The 26,239-nt window shown below is 37.9% G+C and overlaps 1 protein-coding gene across 6 annotated transcripts in view; it reads right to left on the bottom strand.

Annotated features, from left to right (window-relative positions):
* CFAP54 (cilia and flagella associated protein 54) overlaps positions 1–26,239 on the bottom strand; it is a 377,407-nt gene that overhangs the window by 312,916 nt on the left and 38,252 nt on the right. For all 6 annotated transcript variants that reach the window (XM_007503244.3, XM_016425734.2, XM_016425736.2 and 3 more), the window contains 4 exons: positions 24,693–24,834; positions 18,146–18,207; positions 15,303–15,431; positions 12,890–13,019 (listed from right to left, as the gene is read on the bottom strand). In XM_007503244.3, coding sequence (XP_007503306.2) covers positions 12,890–13,019; positions 15,303–15,431; positions 18,146–18,207; positions 24,693–24,834 — 463 coding nt within the window. The remainder of the gene's footprint in view (positions 1–12,889; positions 13,020–15,302; positions 15,432–18,145; positions 18,208–24,692; positions 24,835–26,239) is intronic.

The following is a 26,239-nucleotide window of genomic DNA, read 5'->3' as shown; positions in this document are numbered from 1 at the left end:
ATTATTGCTAAGGCATAGAACACAGGCATTCTCGGATCAGTGAATTACAAGGTATTAAATAACCTTGTTTAGTGGCAAAAACATTACCATGAAATGCTATATAATTCTTAACCCTGCGACCTTGCTTCCAGATTTATCAATCACTGCCCTCTAATATTAGCATTCTTCACTGTCCTCTAATAGTAGCGCTCAAGATGTAGAACTCATAGCTCTGAAACACACCTGTATAATTGCCAAGGATAAAAAGGCAACAAATTATATGGATTCTAGATATACTTTTGGCATTTGTCACTCAGGTGGGATGCTATGACTCCAGAGAAGATTTTTAACCTCAGCTGGAAAATCTATAGCTAATGCAGAAATTATTAATGAAGTTCTTTCTGCTCTCCAGCTGCCTGAAGCCCTACCTGTAGTTCATTGCTCTGCCCATACAGGTGGCACTGATCTTGTCTCTAGGGGAAATGATTGAGCAGATGCCACTGCAAAGCTAGCAGCCATAGACCTGAATTAATTTTAATGACAATTAATTTGATGACTTAAATTTATCATTTTTATCATTATGAAAAGGAAGTGGACAATGGAAGCAAAAATTCAAAGCAAAACAGATTAATGGAGTATGGGTTTCATCTGAAGGAAAACCCCTGCTCCCTAGAAGTTTCTATCACCAAATTTGCCAATGTATTCATAAAAATGGTCACTTTGGTACCCAGGGCATCGTGAACTCTGTTAAGAGAGTATGGATAGCCCCTGGTATAACTACTATAGCCTCTAAAGTGTGTACAGCCTGCTCTACCTGCCAAGCATATAACCAACGTGCCTTTTGTGGCAAAGCCTTTGGTGGGCGTCCTCTGGCTTACACACCTTTTGAGCACCTACAGATAGATTTCATAACAATACCAAAGGCCAGAAATTATAAATTTTGTCTAGTCATTGTAGATCAACTGACCAGATAGCTAGAAGCATTTCCTGCAACCCAAGCCACAGCAGCTTTTGTTGCTAAGGTGCTTTTAAAAGAAATTATTCCTCACCTTGGCCTGCCAGCACGTATTGATTCAGATAGAGGAAGTCATTTTACTGATTCCGTTCTAAATCAGATATATTCTTGCTTGGGGATAACTCCCAAATTTCATATACCATATCATCCCCAGAGCTCAGGCCAAGTTGAAAGAAAGAACAGAGAACTTAAAACTATGATTGGCAAATTATGCACTGAAGCACATTTAAAATGGCCTGAAATTCTCCCTCTGGCCCTATTTTATCTTAGAAGCAGGCCTAGAGGAGACCCACACATCTCACCATTTGAGATGCTTTTTGGACATCCACCTATACAGGCTAAGCCTTTCTCCCTGCATATACATCACTATTGGGGGGAGATACTACTATTGCTTTCTATATACAGGAATTACATCACAAACTGCATGAACTCCATGAATCCAGAGCTGCAGTACAAGCTGGACCAATAGATTTTTCTCTTCATAACCTGAACCCAGGAGACAAAGTGTATATTAAGAATTTCTAGTGTACTGGGGCAACTCAGCCTTCCTGGGAAGGGCCATTCCAAATATTGTTGACTACTCCAACATCTATAAAGATTGGAGAAAAGTACTCTTGGCTCACATGTAAAGAGAGTATCTTCTGCTGAGACTGATTGACTGTACCCTATCACATTCATTGGAGATAATAATCCATTGACAAGTAGATGCTGTTTTTTCGAGAACACATTGAATTCATGATTTTTTTCTTTTTTTCTTTCCCCCCTTTTTTAATTATTGCTTTTCTTTTATTTTGATTAGAGTATTTGATTTTTCCCCTTTTGTCTCATTTCTTGTACTAAAGGTACATACAATTAATATTCTTTTTCTGCAGTAATATAAGTTTAATATATATGTATATTATATATATATACTTGTGTGTGTGTATATATATGTATATATATATACATATATATATATATATATATATATATATATATATATATATATATACTTGCTATAATATTAATGCATATCCAAAAAGCTTTGGACTGTGGGAACCTGCCATTTATTGATAAAATGTTATGAGACTATGATTAATGTTTGTGTCTGATTCTAGGAAATGGGATAAAAACAAGGAGCACAGACTTAACCTGAATAGTGCCAAAAAGAGCATACAGGAAAAATTAGTGTGAGACTCGAGGTTGCGACGCTTGACATATGTTAAGTCATAGGACTTCCTTCTATCTACACTCTTTGTGAAGTACTCAGACAAGTACCAAAGTTTGACTATCATCCTGGCTCCCCATATTTCTGAGAATGATAAAAAAAAATCAGACCAGGGAATGACACTTCCCTATCAAAATAAAATTCTAGTTCTTTTTCTTCTTATATGGCAACTTCCTGTAGTCTTGGCTGCAAATGGGTAAGTGAAATATTACTGCATTCTCTCCTACAGACTTGTGAGATAGAAATTTATTGAACCCTAAAAACAAGGGCCTATTATGAATTTATTCTTGCTTACTCAACATTTTATATACATAGATTTTGGTATTTTTATTCTGATTTTGAATTTTTTTCTTTCTACCAAAAGTTTAATTTTCTTCCATTATTTTTTCTTTATATTTGGGGGGGGTTGTTTTGTTTTTCTCTTCTTTTAATAATTGACTCATACAACCCCACAACATTGCATCCTGAGCTGAACTGGATGTTTTTTTAACACCCACTTCAGGGGAGGATTGTATTTTAATAAAAAATACAAGATTTTGAAATTTTGTTTGAGGAAAGATCTTCAAGGAAAGAAGCTTGCTAACTCCTAAATCCAGAGAATGAACTGTTACAGAAAGATGCCAGAAAACCTACACTACAGCAAGAAGATCCAAAATGAACTTTGGGTGTGGTTGATTGAACTGAAGTTTGATTGAACATTTATTTGAATCTATACTTCTATGCCACAAGGGGACTGCCCCAAATTGGTTTTTTTCAATGTGCCCAGCAAACATTAATTTTACTGTCTGTCTTTCTTCTATTTCCCTCTTCTATCTAATTATTGTAGTTTCCTCTTAGAAGATGAAATTATGTATATACCTGCAGTTAGAAAATTTGAAGGTGCAGGATGATTGTGTTTAGTGATCAGTTGGGGACACTAGTCTCCCAATCATCATCAAGGGGGATTCTAAAATTTAGATTACTCCACCCTACTTAGATCTTACTTTATGGTGACGATAAAATTGTAATCTCCTGATTGAACAATGAAGGTACTTAGCTCTTACTTTATAGTGAAGCTAGATCTTTAAGCTACAATCTATTTTTAGATCTTACTACAAAAAGGTGTTAAGTAACTATAAAAGGTAAATTAATCACAAGAGGATTAAGTAACTAACAAAAGGTGAATTTAACAAAGAAGTGTGTTAAGTAACTCAAAAAGATATAATCTAACCAAAGAAGATGAGAACTAAAGAATGGGCAGTCCCGGAGAAAAGCATCTGATGTGATTGGTAGATGTGAAAATTTAGAGGAGACACAAGAGTAAAAGGTCTATAAAAGAGGATGAAAAGTTCATATTGGGACATTCATTCATTTCAAGAATATACATCCATTTGGACATTTCGAGCACTGACTCAGAGGAGCACCTGGAAGACCAACATGCATACTTCTTTAGGACTGTCACCATTGGTGAGTGAAAAGCTGACTTAGTGACCATGCCTTTCTGGAGGCATGAAGGAAGGGCCAAAACTTCTTGAGACTCTCTTCCCCTGGATGGGACTTAGAAATTCTAACTAGAAACCAGAGTTTTCCCTCTCCTCCTTAATTCCTTCTCTCTATATTAATTAAAATCACCATAAATTTCCAACTGACTTGGGTATTTTATATGGGATTTCCTTGGTGACCAAATTAATTTAGATTTTAAGTCACAACCCTAAAATTATCCTTTACACCCCCAAGATCCATTCTTCATATATCGCCTAAGTTAATCTTCTTGATATATAAGTTGAACTTATCACACTTTCATTCAAAATCTTTTCATTTCATCCTATTTTTGCTGTCACCAAGTTTATTTAGTTATGTCTAATTTTCTAAGATCCCACTTAGGGTTTTCTTTGCAAAGATACTAGAGTGGTTTTTACACTTTTTATACTTTAAGAAACTGAGGAATGAACTTCCGGTTAAGATGGCGGCTTAGAGAAAGCTGAAGTTCAGATCTCCGGAAAACCCTTCCCGACCGATCTCAAACTAGAAGCTCCTAAGGCGCCGAAATTCAAAACGATCAACAGCACAGACCCTGGGAACCCTCCTCCTGGACCTGGACCCGGTTCAAAAGGTACGGCTCCCCTTAAAAGCCAGAACCCGAGATCCCTCGGACCTCAGGGGTAGGAGCGCAGAGTCCAAGGCTCCCGGAAGCGGCAGCCACGCCGGGCTCAGAGAGCAGGGTCTGAGGAACAACAACCCTCAGGGTCTTCTACCCAAGTCCCAGTCCGGGTGAAAGTTACTGCCTGGGGCCTCCGCTGCAAAGAGCTGGTCGGTCCGGGTGAAAGTTACTGCCTGGGGCCTCCGCTGCAGAGAGCTGGTCAAAACAACAGCAACCCTCAGGGCGGGCAAGACAGCCTCACGGGCTGGATCCTGCTATCCAAGTCTCAGTGAAAGTCTGTGCTCTCGGAGCTTGGGGAAGCGGCAGCCCATCCCCCCGCAGGCCGACGAAACAGCCTCACGGCCAGGGATTCTGAAGGCAACTTCTGGAAATCGAGCCAGGGGGAGAGTGTGGCCTCGTGGTCCGACCCTTCCATTCCAGTTCCAGTGAGGCATATTCAGTTTAACCCAGGGAACGCTCATAGAACCAACATCTGCCCAGGACTAAAGCCTCTGATCACCAGACAAAGACAAGAAAAGCCAATCCTCCACGTTCAGAGATGACAAACTCCACAGAAGCACAGAAGCCCCAAAATACCAAGAAAAATAAGAAGAAAGGGGCGACTCTGGACACATTCTATGGAGCCAAAATACAAAATACAGAGCAGATAGAAGAAGATATACAAGAAAATTCTCCAAAATCTTCCAAAGGAAATAGAAACTCTCCACAAACACATGAAGAATTTGAATCAGAAAGGACCAAAAAGATGGAAGCCCTCTGGGAGGAAAAGTGGGAAATGATGCAAAAGAAATTCACGCATCTACAAAACCAGTTTGACCAAACTGTAAAAGAAAACCAGGCTTTAAAGCAAGAACTAATAAAGCAAAGCCAAAACACCAAGAAATTAGAAGAGAACATAAAATATCTCACCGACAAGGTGATAGACCTGGAAAACAGGGGGAGAAGAGAAAATTTAAGAATAATTGGACTCCCAGAAAAGCCAGAAATAAACACCAAACTGGACATGGTGATACAAGATATAATCAAAGAAAATTGCCCAGAGATTCTAGAACAAGGGGGCAATACAGCCACTGACAGAGCTCACAGAACACCTTCTACACTAAACCCCCAAAAGACAACTCCCAGGAATGTAATTGCCAAATTCCAAAGCTATCAAACAAAAGAAAAAATCCTACAGGAAGCCAGAAAAAGACAATTTAGATATAAAGGAATGCCAATCAGGGTCACACAAGACCTTGCAAGTTCTACGCTGAATGATCGTAAGGCATGGAACATGATCTTCAGAAAGGCAAGAGAGCTGGGTCTCCAACCAAGAATCAGCTACCCAGCAAAACTGACTATATACTTCCAAGGGAAAGTATGGGCATTCAACAAAATAGAAGACTTCCAACTTTTTGCAAAGAAAAGACCAGAGCTCTGTGGAAAGTTTGATACCGAAAATCAAAGAGCAAGGAATACCTGAAAAGGTAAATATTAAGGAAAGGGGAAAAATGTTATCTTCTTTTACTCAAACTCTCTTCTATAAGGACTACATTTATATCAACCTATGTATACTAATATGTGGGGAAAATGTAATGTATAAATAGGGGGTAAAGAAATACCAAATAGAATAATGGTTCTCACACAAAGATTCACAGGGGAAGGGGAGGGGAAGAAAACTCCTATAAGAAGGAGAGGAAGAGGGGGGGGGGGTTTACTTAAACCTCAATCTCAGGGAAATCAACTCTGAGAGGGAAAAACATCCAGATCCATTGGGATCTTGAATTCTATCTTACCCAACAAGGGTAAGGAGAAGGGAAAACCAAGGGGGGGAGGGGGAGAGGGAGAACAAAAAGGGAGGGAAAGAGAGGGGGGAGGGGGAGGGAACAAAAAGGGAGGGACTAAAAAGGGAAACATCAAGGGAGGGGACAAGGGGGACTGATTCAAAGTAAATCACTGGACTAAAAGGTAGAGCCGAAGAAGAAAAGGTTAGAATTAGGGAAGGCAATCAAAATGCCAGGGAGTCCACAAATGACAATCATAACTTTGAACGTGAATGGGATGAACTCACCCATAAAACGTAGACGAATAGCTGAATGGATTAGAATCCAAAACCCTACCATATGTTGTCTTCAAGAAACACACATGAGGCGGGTTGACACCCACAAGGTCAGAATTAAAGGATGGAGTAAGACCTTCTGGGCCTCAACTGATAGAAAGAAGGCAGGAGTGGTAATCATGATATCTGATAAAGCCAATGCAAAAATAGACCTGATCAAAAGGGATAGGGAAGGTAATTATATTTTGTTAAAAGGGACTCTAGACAATGAGGAAATATCATTAATCAACATGTATGCACCAAATAATATAGCACCCAAATTTCTAATGGAGAAACTAGGAGAATTGAAGGAAGAAATAGACAATAAAACCATACTAGTGGGAGACTTAAACCAACCATTATCAAATTTAGATAAATCAAATCAAAAAATAAATAAGAAAGAGGTAAAAGAAGTGAATGAAATCTTAGAAAAATTAGAATTAATAGACATATGGAGAAAAATAAATAGGGATAAAAAGGAATACACCTTCTTCTCAGCACCACATGGCACATTCACAAAAATTGACCATACATTAGGTCACAGAAACATAGCACACAAATGCAAAAAAGCAGAAATAATGAATGCAGCCTTCTCAGATCACAAGGCAATAAAAATAATGATTAGTAATGGTACATGGAAAACCAAATCTAAAACCAATTGGAAATTAAACAATATGATACTCCAAAACCGTTTAGCTAAAGAAGAAATCATAGAAACAATTAATAATTTCATCAAGGAAAATGACAATGGCGAAACATCCTTTCAAACCTTTTGGGATGCAGCCAAAGCGGTAATCAGAGGCAAATTCATATCCCTGAAAGCTCATATTAACAAACAAGGGAGAGCAGAGATCAGTCAATTGGAAATGCAATTGAAAAAACTCGAAAGCGATCAAATTAAAAACCCCCAGCAGAAAACCAAATTAGAAATCCTAAAAATTAAGGGAGAAATTAATAAAATCAAAAGTGATAGAACTATTGATTTAATAAATAAGACAAGAAGCTGGTACTTTGAAAAAACAAACAAAATAGACAAAGTACTGGTCAATCTAATTAAAAAAAGGAAGGAAGAAAAGCAAATTCACAGCATTAAAGATGAAAAGGGGGACAGCACCTCCAATGAGGAGGAAATTAAGGCAATCATTAGAAATTACTTTGCCCAATTATACACCAATTTAGGAGAAATGGATGAATATATACAAAAATACAAACTGCCTAGACTAACAGAAGAGGAAATAGAATTCTTAAATAATCCCATATCAGAAATTGAAATCCATCAAGCCATCAAAGAACTTCCTAAGAAAAAATCCCCAGGGCCTGATGGATTCACCTGTGAATTCTATCAAACATTCAGAGAACAGTTAACCCCAATACTATACAAACTATTTGACATAATAAGCAAAGAGGGAATTCTACCAAACTCCTTTTACGACACAAACATGGTACTGATTCCAAAACCAGGCAGGTCAAAAACAGAGAAAGAAAACTATAGACCAATCTCCCTAATGAATATAGATGCAAAAATTTTAAATAGGATACTAGCAAAAAGACTCCAGCAAGTGATCAGAAGGATCATTCACCATGATCAAGTAGGATTCATACCAGAGATGCAGGGCTGGTTCAACATTAGGAAAACCATCCACATAATTGACCACATCAACAAGCAAACTAGCAAGAACCACATGATTATCTTAATAGATGCAGAAAAAGCCTTTGATAAAATACAACACCCATTCCTATTAAAAACACTAGAAAGCATAGGAATAGAAGGGTCATTCCTAAAAATAATAAACAGTATATATCTAAAACCAACAGCTAATATCATCTGCAATGGGGATAAACTAGATGCATTCCCAATAAGATCAGGAGTGAAACAAGGATGCCCATTATCACCTCTACTATTTGACATTGTACTAGAAACACTAGCAGTAGCAATTAGAGAAGATAAAGAAATTGAAGGCATCAGAATAGGCAAGGAGGAGACCAAGTTATCACTCTTTGCGGATGACATGATGGTCTACTTAAAGAATCCTAGAGATTCAACCAAAAAGCTAATTGAAATAATCAACAACTTTAGCAAAGTTGCAGGATACAAAATAAACCCACATAAATCATCAGCTTTTCTATATATCTCCAACACAGCTCAGCAGCAAGAACTAGAAAGAGAAATCCCATTCAAAATCACCTTAGACAAAATAAAATACCTAGGAATCTATCTCCCAAGACAAACACAGGAACTATATGAACACAACTACAAAACACTCGCCACACAACTAAAACTAGACTTGAACAATTGGAAAAACATTAACTGCTCATGGATAGGACGAGCCAATATAATAAAAATGACCATCCTACCCAAACTTATTTATCTATTTAGTGCCATACCCATTGAACTACCAAAATACTTCTTCACTGATTTAGAAAAAACCATAACAAAGTTCATTTGGAAGAACAAAAGATCAAGGATATCCAGGGAAATAATGAAAAAAAACACATATGATGGGGGCCTTGCAGTCCCAGACCTCAAACTATATTACAAAGCAGCAGTCATCAAAACAATTTGGTACTGGCTAAGAAACAGAAAGGAAGATCAGTGGAATAGACTGGGGAAAAACGACCTCAGCAAGACAGTATACGATAAACCCAAAGATCCCAGCTTTTGGGACAAAAATCCACTATTCGATAAAAACTGCTGGGAAAATTGGAAGACAGTGTGGGAGAGACTAGGAATAGATCAACACCTCACACCCTACACCAAGATAAATTCAAAATGGGTGAGTGACTTAAACATAAAGAAGGAAACCATAAGTAAATTGGGTAAACACAGAATAGTATACATGTCAGACCTTTGGGAGGGGAAAGGCTTTAAAACCAAGCAAGATATAGAAAGAATCACAAAATGTAAAATAAATAATTTTGACTACATCAAACTAAAAAGCTTTTGTACAAACAAAACCAATATAACTAAAATCAGAAGGGAAACAACAAATTGGGAAAAAATCTTCATAGAAACCTCTGACAAAGGTTTAATTACTCATATTTATAATGAGCTAAATCAATTGTACAAAAAATCAAGCCATTCTCCAATTGATAAATGGGCAAGGGAAATGGATAGGCAGTTCTCAGATAAAGAAATCAAAACTATTAACAAGCACATGAAGAAGTGTTCTACATCTCTTATAATCAGAGAGATGCAAATCAAAACAACTCTGAGGTATCACCTCACACCTAGCAGATTGGCTAACATAACAGCAAAGGAAAGTAATGAATGCTGGAGGGGATGTGGCAAAGTAGGGACATTAATTCATTGCTGGTGGAGTTGTGAACTGATCCAACCATTCTGGAGGGCAATTTGGAACTATGCCCAAAGGGCGACAAAAGAATATCTACCCTTTGACCCAGCCATAGCACTGCTGGGTCTGTACCCCAAAGAGATAATGGACACAAAGACTTGTACAAAAATATTCATAGCTGCGCTCTTTGTGGTGGCCCAAAATTGGAAAACGAGGGGATGCCCATCAATTGGGGAATGGCTGAACAAACTGTGGTATATGTTGGTGATGGAATACTATTGTGCTCAAAGGAATAATAAAGTGGAGAAGTTCCATGGAGACTGGAACAACCTCCAGGAAGTGATGCAGAGCGAGAGGAGCAGAACCAGGAGAACATTGTACACAGAGACTAATACACTGTGGTATAATCGAACGTAATGGACTTCTCCATTAGGGGCGGTGTAATGTCCCTGAACAACTTTCAGGGATCCAGGAGAAAAAAAACACCATTCATAAGCAAAGGATAAACTATGGGAGTGGAAACACCGAGAAAAAGCAACTGCCTGAATACAGAGGTTGAGGGGACATGACAGAGGATAGACTTTAAATGAACACTCTAATGCAAATACTATCAACAAAGCAATGGGTTCAAATCAAGAAAACATCTAATGCCCAGTGGACTTACGCGTCGGCTATGGGGGGGGGGGAGGAAAAGAAAATGATCTATGTCTTTAACGAATAATGCTTGGAAATGATCAAATAAAATATATTTAAAAAAAAAAAAAGAAACTGAGGAAAACAAAGTTAAGTGGCTTGCCCAGGGTCACACATCTAGTAAGTATCTGAAGTTGGATTGAAATTCAGCAAGAGTCTTCCTAATTCTAAATCCAGTGCTCTCTATCCACTGAGCCACCTAGCTTCATCCAAAAAAAAAAAAATATATATATATATATACACATATATATATACTTTACATTTTAAAATGTGCTTTCCTCAGAAGTAAGTGGAGTAGTAATGAAATTATTATTCTTCCCATTTTAACCAGGTATGGAATCCACAGCTCTGAGAGAAGTGATTTGTCCCATGTCACCCAACTGCTGTTCAAACCAACATCTCCTGACTCTAAATTTAATGCTATTTCCCTCTATATCACTCTCTCTAAACATTTGAAATGCCCTCACACCACAGAGGAACTTTATTACTTCTCAGATCTACAAAGGAAAATCAGAATCAAGGAATAGAAATTAGAAGTAGAATTCCATTTAATTTGAGAAAGGAAATTATTAATGATTAGAGCTACCAGAAGATATCCTTTTCTCATCCCAGAGGTCTTTGGGCAGAAGGCACTAGAGGGGAGGTCCTGGGTTCAAATTTGACCTCAGATACTTCCTAGCTGTGTGAACTTAAACAAGCCACTTAACCCCAATTGCCTAGTCCTTATTGCTTGTCTGCCTATCGTTTCTAAGACAGAAGGTAAGGGGTTTTTTGGCTTTGTTTTGTTTTATAAAGAGGCATTTGTAAGCTAAGTGTCTTCTCTGCCCACGCTGCCCACACTTCCCAGATCTGATTCACATGTACCTCAAGTAACTCTTCTCTCTATGCTGGCTACAACCAACCATGCTTCACTTTTACTGCCCAGCCAATGTCCTGCCAACCACATTGTTGCTACAAATATACCCTCCTATTCCCTGGCTTTCTAATCCCTGTAACTTTCCAAACAAGAGCCCTTTTCCTTGGCCAAAACTACCTATCTGTGGTGCCTTCTATTAGAAAATAAGCTCGGGGGGCAGGGGGGGTGCAGAATTATCTTGGTATTGGTATTAATATCCCCAGAACCCAACATAGTACTTGGCACACACTACACCTAGGAAAAAAAATGCTTCTTCATTCATTCATTCATTCATTCATTCAGTAACATCACAGTCAATAGACGTTCTGGATGTCTTCCCCTTCCAGTAAGACCCAAGAAGCTCATATTACTAATAATCTACTGCAACTTGGAAAATGTTACCCATTTATTTAAATGCATTATTTCCTAGTTCATTGACATATTAGCACAAGATTTATTCAGGGTTTAAAATACGATTATGAATGAATCATTAATAGCTCACTCTAATGGTGTCTCCATACAAATCAATTAAATTATAATACAAATCAGAGAAAGAAAAGGGGAAAAACCATTAACATTTAGTCCCCTATGTATTAAAGGGAAAAGTATTAAAAAGAGTTTGTTGAGAGTAGCTGGGTGGGTCAGTGGATAGAGAGCCGGGCCTTTTAGTCATGTGTAAAGGGAACCCCTTCCTTCCAGGGTCATGAACTTTCTTCTCATCCGACCCATCCCATTAGTGTGGCTGCAACACTCCAGAGATCACAGGTTAAAAGCCCTCAGAACATGACCCGGAACTAAGGGTTACGAGTCTGGGGAAGAGAGACTTTGATTGGTTCCTGAGATGTGATAGACCAGCTCAGAGAGACAGGAAATGATACAGAGAAAAAGGCTATAAAAAAGGTGAGACCATAGAGGAGATTGGGCTTTTGGCATGAGTTTGCTGGGATTGATTCCTCTACTCCATTCAGCATTGGTGGCTCAGATGGAAGATGCCCTCATGGACTGGTAAGACTCTTGCTTTGAAGAGACTAGCGGACTTCCATGTAGAGATTGGAGCCTTGTCCAGGAGCGAGCTGAAATTCTACAGACCAAACTTTCGAGTGGTAGGCTAGGAAGTAAATTTTCTACTTCCTTCCTTCTCTTTCCTATACTATATTTATATTAGGTTAAATTGTTAAAAGCTACTATCATCCTCGTGACTTAAGAGTTAATTTTATAAACAGCAATCACAACAATATTTTTTACTAATGTTATTTAACAAAACCAATTTCTAAGTATTACATGTAGCATTTTAATTATTACATATTACATTTATTTTCATTATTATAGTCAGGAGTACCTGAGTTCAAATCTCACCTCAGACTCTTCCTAGCTGTGTGACCTTGGGGCAAGTCACTTAACCCCAATAATCACTCCCCTGCCTTAGAACTAATACTTAATATCAATTCTCAGAACAGAAAGTAAGGTTGTGTTTTTTTTTTAAAGGAAGGGCATTAATAGATGGATGGCTTCCTTATTAAACTAGTTCTAGTCTTGAACTTGATCTAGAATTGCTTCAGCAGTTAAAAGTTTATCATTAATGACAGATACCTTTGAGTTGATCAATGAGTGTAGCAGCTATCCGGTGCTGACTCACAAGGAGTTCTAGATGCAAGTCCATCAGGAAAGTATTGTCAGTGATTGGTTTGCCAGTGGTTCCACCTCCTCTTGGAGGGATAAACTTTTGTCCATTTAATTCACATGTAAATGAAGGAAAAAATAGGGTAATTCAAAGGTTAAAAGTGAGCCCAACTCTGACTTCCCAAGAATCAGATCTTTAAAAAAGGGCAAAATCATTCTCCCTAATAAATGCCTCTTTCTCCCCAGAGCCAATGCCTACAGAAATTGTGAAATGGACCAGTTCTGCCTTTTTGAGAGACTCTCCTCTAAGTAGCTTCTTCTATTGGTGGTATTGATCCCCCACCCCTCAGTGTCTCATGTCTACCTTGTTTTCCATTCTCACTGTACCTTCTTCTAGGCTAGTAACCATAAATATCCCCAAATTATTATTAATTGGAGTAACAGAGGAAGTATGGAGTAGCAGAGAAAAAGTTGGAACACAGAGGATCTGGTGAGTGTTGAGAGAAGGGAAAAGAAGATGCAAGAAACATCTAGAATTTTATTTCTTGTTTCTTCCCATGAGACTCTTGGGACAACAGCTAAATAGAGGAACTGTCTGCAATAGATTATGAATAGGAACCTATGAACAAAAGAACAAAGGCACTTGGGTGAGCAAAGCAAGATCACAGAAAACTTGTTATCAAAACTTAAATCCCTTGATTAGGAAATCCCAATTCAAGAGCCCCTATGAATCTCTAGTGAAAGGAAAGAGTAGTATAGACAACTTGTTTGTCACAGAATCTAGAACCGAGAATCTCAGCTCCAATAGGTATGTAGAAGGAAAGGCCATATTCCAGTGACCTACAAAGACTGGGTGCATATTTTTTTACCAAACTCAACTGCAAATTTCATGTTGTTGAAACAAAATCAGGATGGTCTCCCTATTGGAGAAGGTGAAAAGAATGAAGAAATGCTTCTCTACTCTGGTTATTTGGGGAAGGTTCTTATCCCTTCAAAGAATGAAGGAAATTATTCCACCAGAGGAAAGTAAACAGATCTATATAGGCAGATGGGAAATTCCACCAGAGGAAAGTAAACAGATCTATATAGGCAGATGGGAACCCAAACCTGTGTAATGAGGTTGGAGGATGGACGACCCAGAGAAGGAAAAAAAAAAGACCCATTTGGCTAGGCATCAGGTTCAAGACTTCCCAAAAAGGATAAAACTGGGATCTGAGAAAGAAGCAGTGTTTCCTTTTAAGCAACTGAATGGTATAATAGAGAGAACCAACAACTTAGATTCAGAAAGACCCAAGTTAAAATCTAACTTTAGATATTTAGTTGTGTGACATAAAGCAAGTCACTCACCCCCATTTTATAGATAAGAAAACTGAGGCTGAAGGAGGTTGAGAGAAGAATCTAATTCACAAGGCCATTGCAAAGGTCAGAAGAGATAGCATGAAATAATAGAAATGCTTTGCTGACCTTCAGTTGCTATATAAATGCTAGCTACTGTTACTGATATTATTATTAAACAGAATGACAATGAGCATCCCAAAGGCCCAGCAGGAAAAGAGTCAGCTCTTATTGGTTAAAGAAGGAAGTAAGAACTCTGGCTGGCTGGAGAGTCCTTCCTGAGGAGGTCAGAGATCATCAAAGATGGATTTGATACAAGAAGCATCATGAGATGTTACAGTCAAGAGGAAACACTGGAAATCATTTGACTGAGAAGAATGCTGTGAGCCCAAGAAACTGTGTCCAGAAACTTCCCAAGGCTGGTCAAACAACATGAAAACGATTCCCTCCTAGCAGGATAAGTTATACCACAAAATGCCATTTCAAGAGTATCTCTTAATGGGCAAAGCAGTTTGATAGTTTTTCTTCTTTCCTTCATAATAATTTTATCCTTCTAAAGGGAGAGGAACCAACAAGATAAAAGCCCTACTCCAGATCTGATTTTCCCCAACAAGGAGAAACTGACTGTCAGAAGACAAATAATAGAAACTTTGGGGTGGGAGGGGGAAGGGGAAATGCTTGGGTTAGAATTTGTTATAAGGGACGAGAGGAAACCCTGGAATAGTCTAACATACATTTGAGATGCATTTGAGGAGGATTGGTTTCAAAGGAGAATTGAGATCTCATTGATCTTTTCTATAGAAAAAGTCAACCTGAGAAGGATGGGAAGCTCTCCAGGAGAGAAAGAGAGGAGGAAAAGGCAGAGAGAGAAGGGACAGAGACAGGAACAGAGAGAAGGGCAGGATGGGGGAAGATGGTGAGAAAGGAGAGCCATGATCACCTCAAAGCACACCACACAGGTAAGTGGCTGCCTATTCTACCTACTTGTGAAATCAACCCTAGTCCTAGGTATAATTCAGTTTTTTCTAATTGGCAATTCATACCTTACCTTGATATGACAATGGTCATATACTGATTTTCCATTAGGCAATGTAGTTTGGGAACGACATAGCCCCATCACAGTAACTGCCTTCTCAAGAGTTTCATGAGCCAAAAGTAACTGCTCTTTAGGTGTTTTCTAAAAATAAATTTAAAGACAAAGTATTTTGATGAAAATGAAGTCTGAGTCAATCAGTTGCAAAATTTTGGAAAGCTTCTTAAAATACATGGGATGAAAGCTTTAAATATAAATTTAATCCCTATCCAAAGATAAACATTGAGAAAAATTTGTTATTGGAAACTTTGTCCTTATTTAAGATTTTATGAAATAAGAATTATCCACAAAGCTGAAAATCATTCTCAAAACTAAGAGAAATGAAGTTTTTCTTTTAAAATATTTATCTTAGGGGCAGCTAGGTGGCTCAGTGGATTGAGAGCCAGACCCAGGTCCTGGGTTCAAATGTGATCTCAGATACTTCCTAGCTATATGATCCTGGGCAAGTCACTTAACCCCCATTGCCCAGCCCTTACCACTCACTGCCTTAGAACCAATACATAGTATTGCTTCTAAGACAGAAGGTAAAGGTTTAAAATTTTTTTATCTTATTTTGACTTATTAATTGCAAACGTAGGTTTTTAATTAGTTTAAGATGGAGCTGAAATGATATTTTGATTTAATGTTTATTAAATAGATTTTTGAAAAAACATTTATGAAGTCCTTCCTGTGTGCCAAGTACTCTCTTAGCCTCTGGGCTTACAAATACAAAAACAACCCAGTCAGTCCCTGTCCTCAATAAGCTTCCAAGGAGGAGACAACACAGATAGGGGTGTGGTGATGGAGGAGGGAGTCTTTTGTCTTACATGGTGAGTGGTACAATAAAGGGCGCTACCTAGGGACATCCTGTCTGGCAGTAATGGCAGGATTGATTGGACTGTAGTTCCAGAACTGGAAAAGAAGGTCCAAAGACTGTTAGCATTGGAAGTAGAGGGAGATCCATGAAAGAAGAAAGTCAGCCATGGCACTTAGGGGATGAGCTAGAGAAAAAGCAGGTAAAGGGAGCCCACCTGAGCTTCCTGTTCAACAGCTGGGGGGGGGGTAAAAGGAGGAGGGGGAAGCTCTAGGAGGAGGCCACCACAAGAACAGAAAGAACATGGGGGCCCTAAAATCCCCAAGACGAGAACTGCCTTGACTTCAAGTATCTCTAATACATGTGGCTCCTTCCTACAACAGTCTAGATTTATACCCTCTCTTCCCACTGATTCTGCATTTGCGGGAGAATAGACTCCAGTTTTGTGGGAAGAACATTTTGTAGAAATCTTTATTATGCCATTTTAATAAATGCTTTTGCAGTGACCTAAGTGACCGTGTTTACTCTGACTATTAAAAGAAAATTCACCAGTGGGAGCTCACCAGAGAACACTACAGTCTTAGGAGTGCAGGCTCATAAAGTACTCTTGCAATCAAAGGCCAGAAGTGACCTCTGGGAGTTGCAGAAAGACATAGCTCTGGGGCAGCTGGGTGGCTCAGTGGATTGAGGGCCAGGCTTAGATATGGGAGGTCTTGGGTTCAAATTTGATCTCAGACACTTTCTAACTGTGTGACCCTGGGCTAGTCACTTAACCCCCATTGCCTAGCCCTTACCACTCTTCTGCCTTGGAACTAATACTTAGTATTGATTCTAAGACAGAAGGTAAGACTTAAAAAAAGAATGGAAGACATAGCTCCCAAAGGGAAAACTCAGACATAATTTTGTTATTGTTGCTATTTAGTCATTTCAGCTGTGTTTGATTCTTCATGACTTTATTTGGGGTTTTCTTGAAAAAGATATTAGAGTGGGTTGCCATTTCCTTCTCCAGCTCATTTTATAGATGCAGAAACTGAGGCAAATAGGGTGAAGTGATTTGCTCAGAGCCATATGACTAGTAAGTCTCTGAGGCCAGATTTGAACTCAGGAAGACGGGGTATATAATAAGTAGGACTGCTTAGAATTCCCAGTTCTCCTAGAACAGGAAAGTCAATCTAATGATTAGTAGTCTAAGTGCAGCCAGAACCAAATTGAAATGTAATTGGGAAACATGAATCATGGAACCATGGAAAAATATTCTACATAAAATGTCATAAAAATACTAAAATAAAATAAATTTAATTGAAAAAATTTAGAGAAATGTAACTGGGAAATATTTAACTAAATAAAAAATATGTAATTTAATAATATAATATAATAGAGATGGTAATTTGTGATTTCCTTAAATCAGCACTCGGGCTGGAGGGAATGACACCACTGCCTAGAGCTCTTTAGCCATGACAATCTATATACGTTTTAGGGCTATATTTATGGATAAAAGACTGCACAGCAATTTAGAAAGTAACTGTGATTAACTACCATTAAGCCACTAGAGAGCAGGGATTATAGGAAGGAAGGAAGGAAGGAAGGAAGGAAGGAAGGAAGGAAGGAAGGAAGGAAGGAAGGAAGGAAGGAAGGAAGGAAGGAAGGAAGGAAGGAAGGAAGGAAGGAAGGAAGGAAGGAAGGAAGGAAGGGAAATGAAACTAAGACAGAAGGTAAAGGTTTAAAAAAATAGTTCTCTGTATAGACAAAATGACAGAAAGATAAGGGCCAGGATAATAATAGTTTTAAAATGATGGATTACCTTCTCTAAAAAAAAAAATCAGAGAGTAAATAAACATCCTTTCAGAACCCAATCAATTTTGACATTATACATTCTCAAAAACTTATTTTAAGTTTTCCATAATTAGCCTTTAACTAAAAAGTTTGGCATTGTACAATAATACCCCCAAATCCTTAGTTTTCTGCATGTATTCTCAAATGTTAGAACCATGACTAGAAATCATACCTTAAATAGTGGAAAACTGTCAGGAAGTTGCTGGAATTCTATAGTTACTCTGCTTGCGCTGCCTTTAAAGGAAAAAATAGAAAATGGAAACAGTGCAGGTGGCTTCATTCCAGCTTAATCTGATTAGTCTAAGCTCTATCCAGCTTTATCCAAGACTATTCTCATAGTCTATACTCTCATCACTCCAAGAGCATAATATATTTTCTTCCTCCTCACATCTGCTCATCTCATTTCCTTTTCTTGGACTGTCTTCCCCGCCCCACCAACCATGTTCTACCAGTTAAAATCCTGCTCAATTCAACTCCCATGTGTTCAGTGAAATTTTCATTGGTCTCCCTGTCCTAACTCTCAGAAGATTCCCTCCACTGTAGGTGGTACAGGGAATAGAGTGCTGCGTCTGGAGTCAAGAATACCCGAGCTCAGATCTGGTCTCAGACAATTCCTTGCTAGCTGTGGTACCCTAGGTATGTCACTATACATTTGCTTCAGATTCTTCATCTGAAAAATGGGGATAATAAAAGCACTTACCTTGGAGAACTGTGGGGATCAAATGAGAAATTCATAGAGTGCTTAGCCCAGAATGTGGAATATAGTAGGCACTTAATAAATGTTTATTCCCTTTCTCTTCTTCCCCCTTCTACTCACTGGAAGAACCCTTTGTATCTCTCCTGAACCCTTTAACAATACTTTGGCATTATTTGTGAACTTAATGTTCCTAAAATGTAAGCTCCTTGAGGGCAGGGACTATGTCAGATTCTGCAGTCTTCTCAGCACCATAACTCAGTGCTCCTTCTACATAGGGCAATCACTCAACAATTTTTTGCTAAATTGATATGGAGTGGGTTTCTCTATAGCATTTGGCTAAGAACCCCAGGACATCCTCCAAACAAACTGATTTTTTACACATAAACCAATAGCAAGAGTCTTACAATATATAGTTTCCATTCTATCAATAAAAATGCAAGCAATTTATATGTTATAGGAAAAAGAGAATTGACTCAGAGGACCTGGCGCTTCAAATCCTACTTCTGGGCTTCTTACCTGTGTGACCCTGGGCAAGTTACTCCTGAGCCTCAGTTTCCACTTTGATAAAAGGGTTGTACTAGATGGACTCCAAGGACCCTTCTATCTCTTAATCTATGGTCTTATGATTACTTAAACAAGTAGCAATCTAATCTGTATCCTCGGGTTTAGCCTCATGGTTACAACTCTACAAAGCAGCAAACTCAACAAATGCAAGATAATAGTATGAAGAGTTTAATTATGATCTTTTTTGATTTTCAGAGACTTCAAATTTTGGCAACTCATCAGGACCTGTGTACATCTGTCCTGGCAATTAGTAATTACTGCTCAGGTCAAGCATTCCCTTCTGCTCTAAGAGGTGGTTTGGGGTAGAGGAAAGAGCAATGTGTTTAGAATTAAGGTTCTGCTGCTAGTTCTACTCTTTACTGCTGATAACAGATAACAAGTTTCCTATACCAATGAATAAGAAAATGAACTCAGTCCATTTTTAATAATGTTTAATTCATTAATGACATTTTGGCTGATTTACAGCCATCCCAGAATCCTCTCCCTATTTTAAATCAACTAATCCCCATGCTAAATCACAGTTCTTGAAACTAGTGAAAGAAAAACTAGAGTGGAAACTACTCCCTTTTTTCCCTTAATCTCTTAAATCACTGGACACCTAGGAGCCTTGATGCTATGTTAGTGCTGTCACATTCCTCAATGAAATATATGAGACAAACCATTGTCATTTTGAAGTTTTGAAGTTTTACATGATGAGAATCCAATCTAAAGCTTAGGAGTTTTTACTATGCATTTTTGAATAATAGAAATTACATATAAAGGACAAGCTAAAGGAAGCAAGGGATTTTAGCCGATTTTAGCCAAGAGAAGTGAAGACAGTGGGGACAGATAGCTATTATCAAATATCTGAAGGGGTTTTATATGGAAGGGAGGTAAGCTCTTCCAAGGACTGGGTACATTTCTACTCACATTTATCAAGCAGACAAAAAAGAGGTAAGAAAAATGATTCATTTGTTTTCATTCAACTGATGGGACAGACTACTTCTTCAAAATATTTTGGAAAGGAGAAGTCATGATTAAGAACTGAAAGAGGTCAAAGACTTGTGGAGTCCTCAGATGTACACTTGCTTTCTTCAAGAAGAAAACTGGAAGATGTTGGGTATGTTGTCCCCCAGATAATGTCCCCTCAAAAGTGGCTTTATTTTAACAGGAAGTGCTTACTTAGTTACTGATGTGAAAGTCATCAATTAATCAACTGTCTACACGTAGTGTTCTAATAGTTACTTTGAATCAAAATTATTTAAGTTATTCTTTTTTCCATTGCAATTGGCCGATAAATGTTGACAATCTGATAAGAAAGTATATTACCTAGGTTATGACAAACAGCCAAACAGGCAATACAATGAGTTAATCCATTTCAGATGAACAATGAGCTGAGAAGGCAAATTTTATTTGGAATTTATGCATCATTGTCAATGATCAAAGCTATTCTTTCTCCCATCAAAAGTCTCCAGAACACAGGGAAGCCCAGGCTCCCCATCCATCCTCACTGACTGCTGAACTTTAAGCCAATCAAAAGCCTCCAGAGGACAGGAAAGCTCAAACCCCCAACAACCCTCCCTCAGAGATTACACCAAGAGATCCTCGGTTAAAGCTCCAAGAGGGGAGACTGATAGAAGTCCCTAAAAAACAAAAAAAATGAGAGGAACAAGAGCACAGACAAATACAGAGAGGAAAGAAGGGGTGAATTTGAACAAACAACAGAAACAGAAGAAAGAAACTACAATAGACAGATACTACTCACCAAATGGAACAGAGGGGGAGAGATCAGCAAACGATAAACCAGAAATCCCAGCGAATTGGATACAGGCTGTGGAAGAACTCAAAACACAAAGCTATTCTTTCACCCTCCAAAATCTGTGTGTGTGTCTCATTCTCTCTCTCATATGTACATATATTCCCATAAATACACATGGGCAGCTCTGTAGCACAGTGGAGGGAGTGCTGGGTCTGAAGTCTGGAAGACTCATCTTCCTGAGCTCAAATCTGGCCTCAGACACTTAGTAGCTGTGTGACCCTGAGCAAGTAATTTGACTCTATTTGCCTCAACTTCTCATCTGTCAAATTACCTAGAGGTCATAAAGAATCTGATGCAAGAAGGACATATATAAAGATGTGTTCATATAGCTTATACATTCATGCATGAATATGTACATACTTGTAAAGAACATATATAATATAAAATCTACATATTTAAGGATGAAAACTCTAATGATATTATATGGCTGAGAATTCTAAATCTCCATATAATTTTTAAAGATGGCCCAAAGCACAATGGAAAAATGAATAGTGGGTATAGTTTGTAGTATATTACCAATGGTGAATAGAAGGTAAGTCAAGTGAAATGAATCCTATATCAAGAAAATATGTGATTAGAAAAAAACAGACTAGATGTCACACTAACACCCATGAAGTGTTAACAGACCTCCAACATGATGGGTAGAGTCTCTGCAGGATAAGGTTAAAATCCATGCGTTAATTCTATATTAGTAGAATTATAACATCAGTGAACTCACAGATCGCTCAAAATACAAGACTTTTAAATGATCCTTTGCTTCTGACAAGTGATAACCAATCGAATTTAACAACTCTTTATTGAGAATACATGATGTTCAAAGTACTGATCTGAATATGTTGTTCCCTCCCTTTCCAGACGGAAAGCCACCTAACCGTGTCTTATCTTTTAATCCACCTCAAGACTCAATTACATTACCATGTACATAACAAGTCCTAAATAAATATTTGTCAACTTGAACTAGATTTAACATACATGGCAGAATGCATACATCTAAGTGAAGGAAAAGGCACTTCTGAAAAGAGAGGAAGATATCACTTTATAAATGTAAAATGGCAACTATTTTAATTCAATATCAGAAACACATTTTTGTAACCATAAAATCTAGTTTCCAGTGTCAGCTATACCACTTGTCATATGATCCTAAGCAAGTCCACTTGACCTCTAAGCCTCCGTTTCCTCATCTATAAATAATATTTGCTCTGCCTCATGAGGCAGTTGAAAGAAAAGTATTTTTATTAATTGTAAAGCATAACAAATGTGAATTATTATTATTGTTCAAGATCTGCTATGTGCAAGTCACATTTGCATTTTGGCCCTTTGGAATATAACACATTTTTTAAAATTCCATGTTTAAATACATGTTAATAAAATACCATATACTTCCCATGAAAAATAATTGAAATAAAGTATTCTGTTGTAAAGCTAGCAATTAAACAAAGCAGGAGAAAAATGAGTAGGAAATAAATAGGAAATTCAAATCTTGGCACTTGAAGAAAAGCAAGTTGAATATGAGAAGCACAGGGTAATAGATGACAACTTGTAAAAATTCTGAAGAGGATTTTTGGACATTTTCAAGTGTCTTTGGGGCTGATAGAAGTGTTACTTTATGTCTAATTCCATGAAAATGTGGGGATTTCTTTTTCCTCATTAGAAATATGTCACATCCACCCTTCTATTTCTCATGTCTGGGGAGGAGAAGGGACTCATTTCGTTCACAAAAGAACAAAGAGACAAAGAGATGGGGAGGGAAAGGGAGGTAGAATTAGATAAAGAAAAGGAGAAAGAAGCAGAGAGAAGAGGATGATATTCCTGAGGCAACAGGGTGAGAAAGGCAGGGGTAAAAACTGGCTAACAAGTATTTAGATATATTCTTTTAAGAAACGGTTTGATACAAATGGATAAAGACAGAAGCTTTTTTCCAAAGAAACAAGCAGTCAAAGGTTACAGACAAAAATCTTTAAAAAAAAAAAGAAAGAAATGCAAGCTATCAACAATTTAAGGAAACAAGACTCCACAAATCATTAATAAGAGAAATGGAAACTAAAATAATGGGCGCTTCACCTTATAGATCTTAGATTGGCAAAGAAAACAAAAGGTAAACATTTTAAATGATGGAAGGCCTGAAGAAAGTTAGGCATACTACTGGACTGTTGATGATGCTATGAACTGGTCTGACTAGTCTAGAAACTCATTTCGAATTATGCTAGAAAATTCACTAAATAACATATACTTTTCAATCTAATGATAATACTACTGCCAGGCATGTATACTAAAGAGGCCAAAGCCAGAGGAAGAGGTTCTAAATATACAAAAATAGAGCAGCTAAGGAATATGGGAGCTCAATAACTGCACAATGGCTGAGCAAATTCGGGGATATTGACAAATAAGATGACCCAAGAAATGCTAAATTTAAGGAGGTCAGAGAAATCCAGAAAGATGTGCATGAATTGGTATGGAACAAAAAGCAGAAACAGGAGAATAATTTCTGTAACTCTAAGAATATATGGAAATATTACCACACTAAAATAAAGGAAAAGAATAGTGAGACACTTTAGGATTCAGATCAACCCAATGATCAACCAAGGATTCACATAGTAAAGCATCCTCCCACTTCTCATGAGAAAGGTATTGAACTCTAGGTACAGAATGAAGCATCAACTGGCAGCTGTGGTCAACCTGTTTATTTGTTTTGCTTAACTTTGCTGTAAGGAGAGTTCTGTTGATGAACTTGGTTGGTGGGTAGTAATGAGGAACTTGTAGCAACATTAAAAAAATATATATATATATATATAAAATAAAGGGAGATTATAGTTTAAAAACAAATAAATTGCCTGTGGTCAAATTAATTGAAATGTGAACCATAAAAAAAATTTTTTTAAATGTTAAAAAGCTCCGTGGCCTCCCTTAGTATAACATACAGATTTCTACTTGGCATTTAAAACCATTCACAGCCTGACTTTAGCCAATTTTCCTACATATGTTGGTCCACCTCTACTCCTGATGATCATTCCCTTCCTTTAGGAGCCACTTCCTATATTAATGGACTAGACTGGGACAGCTTGGTTTCTCTTGGGGAGAGAAAAGGGGAGAGCAGAAAAGCTTTAGAGGAAGAGAAGAGAAGGGCACATGGATAGGAAGGCTCACAAATTGTGTGTTTGTTTTTCAAAGGAGTAATAAATAGCATCGGATTCTAACACGCTTGTGGATTCTTATGAAGTTCATTTTCTAAAGTATTTTAAATAATTTCCTTGCAATATATTGATGCTATACATTTCCACTGTTTTTTTAAATAAAAACTGGCTAAGCAAAGATACAACTTCAGCCCTTTCATATGTCTGTATTATTACCAATTTCAAAATGATATAATATTGGTATATTTGCTTAGTTTTACAATTTTAGCATCTAGTTATTCCTGACATCATAATAGCTACTATTTGTTCAAAGCCATTTTACATACATGGTCTCCTTTGATCCTTACAACTCAATTATCATCTCCATTTTATTAAAAACCTAAGGCGGAGTAAGGCTTGCTCCGGATCACCCTAAGTATGCGGCTGGATTCCAAAGAAATGTTCCCAATCAAGTGACAGGAAGGCCTTGGACTCGCTCATATGCTCATTTGTCCAAATAATCTTTCAATGATCTCATTTAATACTTTACCAGGACTTTTTTTTTCTGGCTTTCCTAAAATCTCCAGTATTTCACTTAGTCGTAATGCAACTTCAGCTACAAACACAGGGTTGAGGTCTTCTGGTTGACAAGTATTAATCATTTCATTTATCTGCCAAAGCAGCTGAATCCACTAAGGAAAGAAACCAGAGAAGAAAAATAAATAAAAAATAAATCAGGTTAGTGCAACATGGATTTTGTTTCTGTTCTCCACATATAAGCACACAAATGAGATAGGGATTGGCCCCATGGTTTCACTGGTATAAGGAACTCACAAGCAATTCCCTCTGCCAATGAATATTGGCTCATTCTCAAGAATTTATAGTCTCACTGAGTTGCCTAGAGCAAGAGCTGAGAGACATGCAGCCAGAAACAGGATCTAAACAACAACAAGGTTTCTTGGGACAAGGTGGAGCGGATGAGGAACAGGACTTCTTGGCTGCAGACTACCTTATTCTGCAGCACACAAAGGAGAAGACTAGGAGGAATTTTTGCTAGGAAGATCCAGGATGGAACAGAAAGTATTAGAGAGATTCTCCCATCATCACTGTAGGTTCACTAATGATGACTTGGCCTCCCTGCAACCTTGTGTACCCAACCTTAACTGGCTTCAAGTTTATAAGAAAATTAGTTATTATAGTTTCCTTCTCATCCTCTGAGTGTTACAGCTTAGTAGAATAGTTTCCATTCTTTTCCCCTCATCTGAATTCTCTCTTGACAATAATCTACATGTATTACTGGGAAACAAAACGGAAATTGGCTGTTTTGTTCTCTGTGTTCTCTATTATACAACTCCTCTATGGATTTATCTCAATGGATTTGATCCAAGAAATATATATATATATATTTATTTTTTCATGCTTTTCAAATTCAAAATGTCTCACCAAAAAAATGAGGATGAGAGACATGCAAAGCAAAGTTTAGAGCTACCTTGTCAGGGCAGCTAGATGGCTCAGTGGATAGAGATCCAGACCAACAGGAGGAAGGTCCTGGGTTCCTGTCCTGCCTCAACTACTTCCTAGCTGTGTGACCCTGGGCAAGCCACCTAACCTCGAATGCCTAGCCTTTACTGCTCCTCTGCCTTAGAACAGATACTTCATATCAATTCTAAGATAGAAGATAAGATTTTTTTAGGAAAAGATACCAAGTGTTAATCAAAATGGATGACTGGCTGATCTTTGAACTCAATAATCTTTCTCTTGCTTCCATAGAGAAAGCCAAAGGGAAACTTTGAAATGGGCATGAGATTTGGACTCAAGACTTGAGTTGAAACCCTGTATCTGTTGCTTGCTGCCAGTGTGACCTTGGGCAAATCATTTCTACTGACCTCCCTTTCCTCATTGGTAAAATGAGAGGTTTAAAAACTTTAGATGGTTTCTAAAGTCCCTGCCATCTCTAGACCCAAGAATGTTCTCCCTCCACATTGAGACATTTCAGAATTCTTAGGTGTCCCCTTCTCCCTGAAGCCTCCCCCAATTGGCAGCGCTCTCTCCTTCCTGAATATTCTTCATCCAAATTCTAGAAACTTGTTATCCCAT

This window comes from Monodelphis domestica, chromosome 5 (genome assembly GCF_027887165.1).
Source record: "Monodelphis domestica isolate mMonDom1 chromosome 5, mMonDom1.pri, whole genome shotgun sequence".
Classification (NCBI taxonomy): Eukaryota; Metazoa; Chordata; class Mammalia; order Didelphimorphia; family Didelphidae; genus Monodelphis; species Monodelphis domestica.
This window is presented reverse-complemented; position numbering and strand designations above follow the sequence as displayed.